Here is a 12,270-nt window from a genome sequence, read left to right as displayed (position 1 = left end):
CATGGGCAACCTACTTAATCTTGTTTTCATAAGTTAAATTTCAGTTCCATTAATATTAACTTTTGTCAAGTAAGTTAAAGAAATAACTATTTGGATTAAATCCTTATCCAAATGTGGATAACTATTACAGGAAATATATCTGTAGGACATTCAGCACAGAGCAGATTCATCACATTGCCCACTACACAATGTGTGCATTACCTTTTGAGCTGAGAATACTGAAAGTTGGGAAAGGTTTTGTTTATATCATTCATTCTTTTTTTTTTACATGTTTGAGGTTATTGTGCATGGAGATGATACTCTGAAATGTTTAAATAAGAAATATGTTTGGCTTATTTAAAACTACCAAAATATTCCAAGTTAATTTTTTTTCAAAACTTTATAATGTTCCCTTTATTAGTTAAAAGAAGCTTCTATAACTTTGCAAGGTCCAAGTTAAGACATTTTTTTCTAGTGTCTTCCTAACAGAACAGTGTTGTAAAGGACTGACTTCACTAATAATGAACATAGATTATTAAAACCATATATGCAAGTACAGCAGTAATAATGCAAATGAACTTAGTATTCATGTCAACATTGGTTAATAACTAGACTAACATGCAAATGGTATAGTTCCATGGAGGATTAGTTTAACAGTAACCATTTCTTTTCTTGACCACATTATCAGTAATATTTCCTCCAGATTTGATAAACATGTAAAGGAAGCACCATCAATTCATATCTCTGATATCAGACAGGTTATAATTTTTCACAGGGAATATCTGAAAGATACTATTGTTTTTGATAAGGAATTTCACCAACTAAGAAGAGATGGCTTCTTAAACCTTCACAGTACAGGCCTCAGATACTGACTGACTACTTAAAAGCATGCTTCAGAATACCAAATATCTTTAATGTTATTGAAACTCTTTACCACACTACTATGAATGTTCTTGTGAATGTTTGGCACCTGCTCTCCAATAGTTAAATAATTATTCAAGGAGTACACAGACCGAAGAAGAACTAAGTATTCTAGTTTTAATACAAAATCATTACGATACTGTTATAAACATCAAAACTAAGTTATTTAAAATGAAAGAAGAACCCTAAAAGAATGAAGCACGCTAAAATGTTATTGCATACCTGTATGTATATAACAGAAATGATGAAAGAGCTAATATAATACTGTTGTACTAATTTGTTTGAATAAGTAATATAACTTAACAATTAATAACTATGCTGCATGTAGATAAAACAGTACTTTACTATAATAAAATATACTTATCTATGCTAATTTAATTCTAGCTTCCTGTACAGTGTTACAACATAATACTTATGACATTTTGACTTTTTACTGGATGTTTGTTAATTCTATATGAATTGCCATGCAATTGTTTAAGCTACATTTCCTGCACAATTTGCTTCCAGATTTAATTTATAGCACTTATTTTTCATACATTTTCTGGGTGGACATCCTCCAGACCACCATAGCATTAGCATGCTGATTACGCTTTGCACAACATGTGTTGGCTTTTGATCTCTCTAATTAGAACCTTCTTGCCAAACACTCTGTTTATAGTTCTGTTTAAACACACACACATACTTTAAGGACAGTAAGGACACTAGCCCAGTGATAGCAAATATCTTTTAAATGGTGTGCCAAAAATGAAATAAAAAGTACTGGGTTATAATGTTAGATATATATGCATAAATACTGCATTTATTTATTTGACTGATTATTTTTTTAACATTTCTAATGAAAGTTCTTTAATGTTTAGTTTGTAATTTGATGACACAGATTCTTATACCAATTTTATATCATTTTCTTAAACTTTTGTTCATTATCACTAAATTCCAGCATACAAATAAACTTTTATTGGGTGTCATGTTTGTTAGCACACATGCTAACTATTTTCTACCACAAATCCAGACCATCCAATTCACTAAGTTAAATTTCAAAATGAAAGAATTCCAACACAGCCCTTATCATTCAAATGTTTATCAAGCTTTCCTTTAAACTTCCTTAAAATAACTTTAACCCCTTCTTCTAAAAGCAAGGCTTTCCCAAGACCAACCACATCCTGCTAGAAAAAAAAAGCATTAACTGAAGATTATCTTACGATGCCAAAATGTACACTACTATTCTCTCCATTAACCCTTTCCCAACTGTGAGGTCAAAAAAAGCATGTGAAATTTTAGTTATTTTTGATACTTAATTAAACAACTTTATTATCAGTTTATGTCAGTAATACTGATATCACAATGTACTTTAAAATCATTTATCAATATTATGTTTTTTGTACATCATATAGCATGCCTTCCTGTCTTATTTCTTAGTTTATGTTTTATTAAAGATATATCTATAGTGGTTAACATATTAGAAACTCAAACTTCAGCCACTTAGGGTAGCCATGTCTGCAACACTACTCTTTTGTCTAATTTACACCTACTTCTCTTAAGTGAATGTTTACAAACAATAGAAAGAGAACATTCCAAAATATGTAAAGCTGACAGTCACTTGTACCTGGCTTGAAGAAACATGTACTTGGTTGGAAGTGTTATAAGTCCACCTAAGAGGTGGTCCATAAACTGTTACATAGTGTCTGATACATGGGTGGTCCATAAACTGTTACATAGTGTCTGATACATGGGTGGTCCATAAACTGTTACATAGTGTCTGATACATGGGTGGTCCATAAACTGTTACTGATACATGAAAGGTGAGGAAACCAGCCTGTTAAGAATAGGTCCAAGAAGGAAGATCCAGGGCTGGTAAATAAGGGATTCTGGATTGATATCCCATTAATAGTTAATCTGGAAAAAACCATGAAGTTTCCAGAAAGGGAAATAACAAAATGATCCACTCATAGTAATAATGGTATCATGTCTGACAGTCTATCAAAAGTTGAAGTGCATGAACTCATCCAGAGTTCATGTGCCAAATGTAAATAAGCAAAATTTGTTCTGGGATTCACTTTAACAAGAGATAAAAGTTCAGTAAGGAGATGTAGGTTTGGTTTAGATGGAGGTAATGGAATACAGGAGGTGATGCTGCATCAGGCCAGCCAGCCACCCAAACAAATCATAGAATAGAAGTGACAGGAGAACAACTGAGATCACTGAATCCTGAAGGATTTTTCTAAGAATGTGTGTGTTACCCAAAGCGATAAACAGTGCCCATGAAACCATGGTCACTAAACACTATGCAGAACAATTAGGACAGGCATGAATAATAGAACAATTAGGATAGGCTGGTGACTATAAGCTTCATAACTTGTAGATGGATGAGAGATGGTTTGTTTCAGCTGAAAATGAGTTGAGCCACCCACACCCAGTGAATAACATAATGGTTGAGAATGAGGTATTAGTGGAAGTGGAGAAGAACACGACATCAAAAGAACAGTGGAGACAGACTGGAGCAGAAGGAAAAAGGAATCATGAAAAGGGCTGAAAGGAGAAGGGAATTTCCAAGAGAAAGTGAAGGAGAAAAATCCTTGTGTGAACATAAATGTGCCCACAGGAGCTCAAGCTGCAACAGCCAAGTACTCACTGGGCTCAACATGATGGAAGTGGAACAGATGAGGTCAATAAGTCTTTTACTGAATAGAAGATAAAGCTACACATGGGGAGTTCAGAAGAAAGATGAATTATGGCAAAGGATAAGATTGGGAATATTGTGGAATTAAAATAAGAAAGCAAAGATTGATTTATGAGCAGACTCAGCCTCTGATTCAATCAAGTCAGAAACACCTTCAAACTTAAGCAACAAAAGGGGGTAGGTGAAAGGCTAATAAAAGAGAAGAAACTGAACTTGAAATCAGAGCATCCCAACCAAACAACAAAGAGGCTATTGATCAAGGAATGGTATAAGTGTATTAACCATAGTTGAGAAGTGAAGGGAACAGGAACCATCTTAAGAAGTCTTTGGGGCATGGCAGAGTACCTGACATGAGGTGTAGAGAGAAGAGGTAAAGTTATGTGGTAAGAAGGATCAGGCAAAGAGAAGAGTACTGGGTACAGTTGAACAAAATTGATGCCACAGACTCCCTGCACAAGCAATGTCAATTCTAAAAATGACAATCACATCAAAAAAATGCAGAAGAACAAAAAACTGGGAAATAAAACTCAGATGGAAAGGGTGAGGCTGGATGTCATGGAAATGTTACTGGACAAGGAATAGTGAAACAAATTAGGGGTAGGATTAAGGAGAATAAGATATACAGAAAGAGTGAAAAAAGGTTCCTGTCTGAAAAATTGAGGCCTAAAAAAAATGAGAAGTGTCTTTTCAACAGGGAAAGAACTTCCCAAAATCTAATCAGACAAACAATTATTTAAAGTTGTTCTTTTCATTCTCTCTTCTAATGAGGGAAAGGAACACCTGAAGAAGGGACTGGTATCAAAGGTGCTGGCAGCATAACAGGACCCCACCACCCTACACACAATGGCCATTTCATCATCCCAGTGAATATACCTTTTTAAGCTACAAATGTTGCACAGTCTGTATGAGTAAATTAGGGGCACACACAAGTACTAGAAAATGTTGCATGAACTGGCCTCCATGGTTTGAAGAGAAATAGAAAACAAGTCTTTTAAACACTGTAAATGTCATTAAACTGACACAAGTAATATTGATGTGTTATTTGCCAAGGAATAAAATTAAAATACGAGTACAAAAGCATAGAGGGAGCCAGTGTGCTGGGAAGTTGCACTGCCCTCCTATTGACAAAAGGCTTTGTCATCATAATGTCAGAATTGCAGTAGTGAAATTTTGTGACTTTAGGTTGGAGTTGTCTAAAGTTGAGTGTGACATGCAACTCTCTACGACAGATGCATGAGAAAGATAGCTTTGTAGGTGAAAAGGTGAATATCATTTAAAATTTTTCATTTTATAAAATGCATCTTTGGAAAACATAAAAATTAGTCTTCCCTCTTCACTTGAAAGAATAAACAAGGCTTAAGAAGTACAGGGTGTTCAGAAAGTCACTGTGCAGTTTTGTCTGTTAATAAATATACAAGTGCCCAGTGACTTTCCAAACACACTGTATAATACACAAAGTTTAACCAATTTTGTAATATCTAAGTACTAGAAATAAGTATTTTTCTATATATATATATTTATTGTGTTATGCTTTAAGAAAAATAACTAAAAACTCAGTGTTTATAAGTAAAGAGTAAGTGCTGGACCTATTTCAGTTTTTCCATGCTACATTTAAATAAATCTTCAACAATTTAAAAGTAGGTTTTATCACTTTCATTCCTATATTTTTAGGATCATTCCTAGGGTAGTGGTTGGGAATTCTATACTGTAGAAATTTTGGATGGTTCTAATTCTACTTCTAAACCTTAAATAACTTTAAAGATAGCTGCTTTCTCAGAGAGAAAAAGGCAGTAGGAGGTAAGATGTTGTGGTTTTAAGTACTATTTTTGCACCATCGTTTTGATTTTCCACGACAATCAACTTGTTTAACTTCCACATTTTGGATTTTGCCTGATAGATGGTATTTTTCCAATGCTTTTTGGGTACTATTACCACAAACCTTAATCCCTTGTGACTACAAGTGACTGACCAAAAATGGAAATGCATAAAATGATTAGAATCTCTTTATTGTGTGCTAATTTAAATTGCTTATTAGTAATAATCATAATTTTGTAGTTATAAACATTTTATAGCACTGTACATTGATGATAACAGCTAGACTTAATGCTGTGATAACAAAATGAAAAATTTAGACATTTAGATAAACACTATCTATATTAATTTAAAAGTTTCCAGACACTTTGCAATCTACATGTAAAAACTCTATGACAAATAATAGCATTTTTATGCTTAACATGAAAATCAATACACTATGCAACAAAATTTTTCCTTTTCTTGTCCCTGTGCAGAAAGTGTTATTTCCCAATTGCTTATGCCTGAAGTAAATGGAAAAGACCTATTTTTCTCTTCAAACTTTGCTTTTGTGACCTGGGTAATGAAATTTTCAAATTTACTCACATCTAGACCATTCCAGGTAGATTCAGTGCTGAGCAGTTGATTGAGAATTTTATCAAACTTACAAGAATTTTCAAGAAACTTTTAGAATTTTCCAGAACTTTCCACAGTAATATATATATAAAGGGACTCACCACTCACCACTTCAGTTTAGTTCTAGCTGCCTAAGTGAACACATAGGCCACTCTGATTTTATCAGAGATGGCATCAAGAAGCTGCAAGAATTCTCCAGATGCATTCTGCTATGTATGTGGCCAATTTATCAAGACAGGAGTAAAAAAGTACTCTGTGACAGCATCTGCTAAAATGTGTGAAAACTACAAGGCATATTTCAGCATGCCTGTCAGGGATCAAGATAAACCCTGGGCACCTCATTTTACCTGCAAGCACTGAAAAAAAAACTCTAGAAGGTAAGACAGAATTCTTCCTTGCTTGAATAGTAAGATTTTATATTATACTAATTTTAGACCTTTTAAAACTTAAATATATTTTGGTGCACCTCAAAGAGGAATACAACAGCATCAAGACCTTGCTAGAAGCCTTGAAGTATGATGAGTATGGATAGGAGGTTATTGGAAACTTCAAAATGGTGGCATTCCTGATGGGTCTCCAAATAGGCTTCACCAAGTTTCCCTGTTATCTTTGCCTTTGGGACAGCAGGGACACTGCAGCACACTACAACAGAAAGCACTGACCACAAAGGACCGAGTTCTCTGTGGAGAGACACAATGTCAAGTGTGAGCCACTAGTGGACATCCAAATGGTGTTATTCCCACCATGGCACATAAAATTGGGTCTTATGAAACAATTTGACACAGCTTTTGATAAGGGGTCTGCAGCCTTCAAGTACATTTCAGATTTCTTTCCTAAGCTGTCTGAAGCAAAGGTCAAAGCTGGTGTCTTTGTTGGACCACAAATAAAGAAGATCCTGGAGTGCACAAAATTCCCCAAGAAGCTCAGTAGGAAGGAAAGAAGGCTTGGGGAAGCTTTGTCACAGTGGTTTGGGGCTTCTTGGGCAATCACAAGGCCAAAAATTATGTGGAACTGGTTGAGGCTCTGGTGAAGAACTACGGCAAAATATGTTGTAGGCTGTCCCTGAAAGTCCATATCCTTGACGTTCATCTTGATAAATTCAAGAACATGGAAGCATGCCCAGAGAAACAAGGCAAGCACTTCCACTAAGATATACTGGACTTTGAATGCTGCTACCAAGGAGCATATAATGAAAACATGATGGGAGACTATATTTGGGGGTTAATACATGAAAGTGATTTATATTACAGTTGCAAATCTCAAAAACTACTCACTTCTTAACATTTTTGTATAACTTTAGTATAAATACATGTAAATCTTGATTCATATGTTGTTTTATTCAGACCTAATGTAAATATAAATGTGCAAATTTGCCCTTTTTACACAGAAAATAGGTTAATTTCTAAATTTCATTATCCAGGTCACAAAAGCAAAGTTTGAACAAAATAATGGCCATTTTCTGTACTTTTACAACATAACCAATTAAGAAATTACACATACTATCCAGGAACAAAATTTGTGTTACATCGACCTATTCAGAGTCTGAATACAAATAACTACATTAAACAAAGAAATTTTATTATAAATGGTAAAAAAATAATAATTAAATATTTTATTTTTCTGAAAATACATACTTTTATGAAGATTCTTGTAAAATTTCAAACTTCTTTCAGACTAATATATAATGATAGTGATGTTGGGTTTCATCAATTTAGGGATCTAGTATTCATAGGTATGATGGACTTGACAACTCGTAAAATTAAACAGAAAGGAACACTCCTGGGATATAAAGATGTGTAGCAGTAAGAGGACAGAAATAGGAAAAAAGGAGGTCTGAATAAAGGAGTACAGTAAATATAAACTGTGTTATATACACAGGACATAACACAGTGTTGAGTATCAAAATGAGCAAGGAGACAAGGAAGAGGACAAATGTACAGAAAAAGGTGAGACCATTCCTTGCTAAAAGCATTGACCAACACACAAAAGAGAAAAAAAAATCTGCCAAATGAAGAATAGGAGAAAATCTAGTGTGAATAAAGAAAACTACAAAACTTAGAACATGGTTGACATCACTGACAATAATCCTTCATTTTATACTATAGACACAGGTCCTATGCCAGGAATAATGTTGCTAAAAAGGGATAAAGCAAAAATTACTGTCACTAGAGATTTTATAATTGGCTCCCACATTCAAACAGACTAAAGACACAACCTACCTCATTATATGTAAAAATGGCTGGTATGGATAAAGAAAGCACTATGTAGAGGAGCAAACAACATTTTGACCTTCTTCTCTACCCATACCAACCATTTTTACATATATAATTTTCTCTAGAAGTGGGTTTTCTCATCATCACGGATTAACCTACCTTACTAAAATCTTGGATTGAAAAAAACCATGAAAGCCATCTCAAAGGTTAAAATGGCAGGAAAAAACCATTCTGGGGACAGCTAAGCTGTTGATTGGTTATTCATGTGTCATATATTGAAGTTACTGTATATAAGGGACCATTTCAAAAAACAGATATGAATGGGACCCACTATGTTTGATTCAGTATGAGCCATATCTCAGCAAAATAAAAAGGTTCTTATTTTATATTCCAGGTTAGTATTAGTAATTTGAGTTCCTAATTGGTTTAAAATTATAGAATTAGTATTTTGGCATCACCAACATCTCATTTCAAATGAGAAAAACAAACCATAACATGTATCTATACTGCACTATGAATATACTAACAATTGTATACTTAACTGATTACCAGTGCAACAGCATAGTGACATTCCTATACAGGACAACAAATATAAAAATAAAGAAACAGACATGAACTGGTCTATAAATGCAATAATAATGTGCATCTACTCTGGGCTAAGAACATAATAAGTTAAAAATGGCTTAAAATGTAGACCCTGTAGAATATTGAACCTTTTTTTTTTTTGTCTGATTAGCAACTCAAAAAAGATTAACTTGTTGACAATTTTGGTAAGATAAAGTTAATGTTATTCAATGTAAGAAACTGTAAACATGGAATTGTGTGCAGCAGTTTTGGATCAAAACAAAGAAAAAATTCACAGTATTTACAGTAAAAAAATTGAAAAGTTTTAAAACAGTGTAAAAGGCAAATAAATCAGTAACAAATATTTACAAAACAGAAAAATATTTTAAATTGTTTTAAAAAAAACATGTTGCAATGAAATATTATTGAAATTTTAAAACCATGAATTAATCAAATATTACATATAAAAAAGTTATTGAATTAGCAGAAGCTTTATAACCTGTAGAAAATAGTTATGAAGTTTTAAACACATTCATCCAATAATTCATCTCTGATATGCAACAAAACAAACAATACAAAAGGTGTTTAACACACTTGGTTCTGATAACAGTTAAATACAGTTATTAATTATTGCACTTAGGTGATAATATAAATTGATAAACATGACAATGCTTAATGATGATATTTGATTGTCACAAATTGACTTAAATACTTCAAGTTATTACCAGGATTTAATTAAACAAACCAATATCTCAATTGGCTGCAATTATTTTTACAAATATTTTGCAGAAGTATGGACTTACCAGATACATTTTCCAACACAATTTGTCGAAACTCATCTTTAAAATCCTTTCCTTTTCTCACACTCAAAACACGATCTTGTGATTTGTCATCATCATCATTCACAATTAATTCAAAACTAATCTTATCTTCTTGTTTATCATCATATTCGTTAGCTTGTACCATATGGAATGTGTTCTGAAATCAAAATGTTAATAAAAATAATTGTCATCAATACAGCATAAAATGAAATACATGATAACATAAAGATCATATTTCCAAACTGTATTTTCACCCTAAAAGTGTTTCCAATAAGAAAGGCAAATTACTAACAAAGTTAATTTGACAAAAAAAAAAATCACAACTAAAGGCAAAGCTCACTGTATTTTAAAATACAAGCTGAAGAACAAATGTGGCAATAGTTATTATTTTAATTAGGAAGATGACTCCTCACATCTGTTTCATGAGAAACAAATGTATATTTTAAAATTTATTTTTATACGTATATATGAAAATGATTGAACCAATTAATAAATCTTATTTTTCTATATGGTAATAAATACACCCAAGTATTTAAAAATGATAAAAACATATAATGGGTCTGTCAGTGTATTATATCTCAACAGTTATAAATTGTACATCTATTTATGTACAATAGATTAATTGTACAATTAATTACTATTGACAAAGTTAATCAAATATGTTATTTTTGATTAATAAAAATGATTTTATTTTTATGGCATATGATTGAAACCAATTAATAAATCTGATCTATACAAATGTGGCAATAGTTATTATTTTTATTAGGAAGATGACTCCTCACATCTGTTTCATGAGAAACAAATGTATATTTTAAAATTTATTTTATATATATATATATGAATATGATTGAACCAATTAATAAATCTTATTTTTCTATATGGTAATAAATAGTTTATTTATTATAAAATGGTGCAAGATAAAATATCCACCTCTAATAATAACAGTTCTATCAAACATAAGTTGGTTCATACTGTCTTGTTAAAAAAATCAACAACTTTTGATTTTTTAAAATAAAAAAACTATTTTTTGTAGAAAAACTTGAAAAACACACAAGTATTTAAAAATGATAAAAACATATAATGGGTCTGTCAGTGTATTAGTTTACTAGGCAAAGTAAAATAAATGTATTGTTAAAGATTGCATAAGAATTTACTGCACTTCAATATACAGACAATTTATGGCAAGTCTTGATAATGAGAGAACAAAGTTTAAATGGGTAGCAACTACTGCCTAGTTCAGAATGACACTTGAAAAGAAACTCTTAGAGGTTCCTATTTTTCATCTTCAGGTCTAAAATCAAGATTGAAAATGGAACACCAAAAGGAAATACAAATGACCAATAAAAACTAAAAAAAGACAAACATTGGGATAAAACTTCCTAAACAGAATATGCAAATACAAGAATCAAATTAGTCATACCTCCCTAAAAACTTTCAGATTCAACAGTATAAACATCATTAATTATGCAATATGGAATGACATAACCAATTTCATTTACGCCTGTTACCACTACTGTGTGCCATCTACAACTGCAAGACCTTCCTGTGTTACTTCTGCTACAAGACTGTCTTATTATGCAAGGTATTTAGGAGGACAGTTGAACAGCATCACTAATTAAGAAACACATGACTGCGATGGAAAGATACAACTGCAGGTATATCAGGCAGTGTTTATTCTAATCCACTGGAAATAATTTCAAACGAAAAACTATGCTTATAAAATATCCACCTCTAATAATAACAGTTCTATCAAACATAAGTTGGTTCATACTGTCTTGTTAAAAAAAAAAAAAATGCATATTGTACAAAACAAACTTGTGGTGTTTTTTTTCACTAGAAATAAGCCTGTCAAAATAAAAACATCTGTATTTTGAATTTCTGAATTTTTTTCACAGCATAATGGACCAGAAGGAAAATCAAAACAAATTTTGATGACAATATTATGAAGTTGACCTAGTAACTTAAATGTAAGTGGCACAGAAATGAGCAATTAATGGTATTGCTTAAGTGATGGCCCCTTTAATACATTACATTAATTTGCCATCAATGTAGTATATTAATAAAATTCACAATTCATATTTTCATATTACCTAAGTTTTAATTCATTAACTTCAAAGAAAATAATTTAAAACATTCTTAATCACCACTTCTATGACATAAATGTTTTATAAATTTTTCCCTTGTAATTTGTGTACTTTCTATATTATAGCAACTATACTGTCTTATACATAGTGTATACAATTCCAAGGTAAAATATACACATTCAATATGCAGACTTCTTCTGCAGTGGAAAATAAACATATTTTCTCAATCTCAGAGGCATCATGCATCTATACTTAGCTTTCAAGGCAATTTTTAAAAAATGTACTTCTGATTGACATACATATTTACAACCACTAGAAATAGCTTAATATGGCAGCAAACAACTAATTAAAAACATGAAAAGGTTAACTTTATTTTATTTCATTGGTTTTTTTAATATTTATTGGTGCAAAGCAACTGGGCTATATATGCCAAACAACCTTTAAAACATCTAAAAAAGGAATCATGCTAAAACGAAAAAGTCCAATTTCAAAATTAAAATTTTAAGTACATTTCAGAATCAAATGGCCCTTAAAATGTTAAAAACACAAAAGAGGTGGACAATGTCACTATCCAACATCAAGGG

General features: G+C 31.9%; 1 protein-coding gene across 5 annotated transcripts in view; it reads right to left on the bottom strand.

The window, feature by feature from the left end:
• Nucleotides 1-12,270, bottom strand: part of LOC143231624 (uncharacterized) — a 45,277-nt gene that overhangs the window by 17,241 nt on the left and 15,766 nt on the right. For all 5 annotated transcript variants that reach the window (XR_013017082.1, XR_013017081.1, XR_013017080.1 and 2 more), the window contains exon 2: nucleotides 9,585-9,759. Coding sequence is in view for 2 of the 5 variants with exons in the window: in XM_076466159.1 (XP_076322274.1) it covers nucleotides 9,585-9,759 (175 nt within the window). In the remaining 3 variants the exon portion in view is untranslated. The remainder of the gene's footprint in view (nucleotides 1-9,584; nucleotides 9,760-12,270) is intronic.

Source organism: Tachypleus tridentatus, chromosome 11 (genome assembly GCF_004210375.1).
Source record: "Tachypleus tridentatus isolate NWPU-2018 chromosome 11, ASM421037v1, whole genome shotgun sequence".
Taxonomy (NCBI): domain Eukaryota; kingdom Metazoa; phylum Arthropoda; class Merostomata; order Xiphosura; family Limulidae; genus Tachypleus; species Tachypleus tridentatus.
Note: the sequence above shows the minus strand (reverse complement) of the source record. Positions and strands in the feature narration are given on the sequence as shown.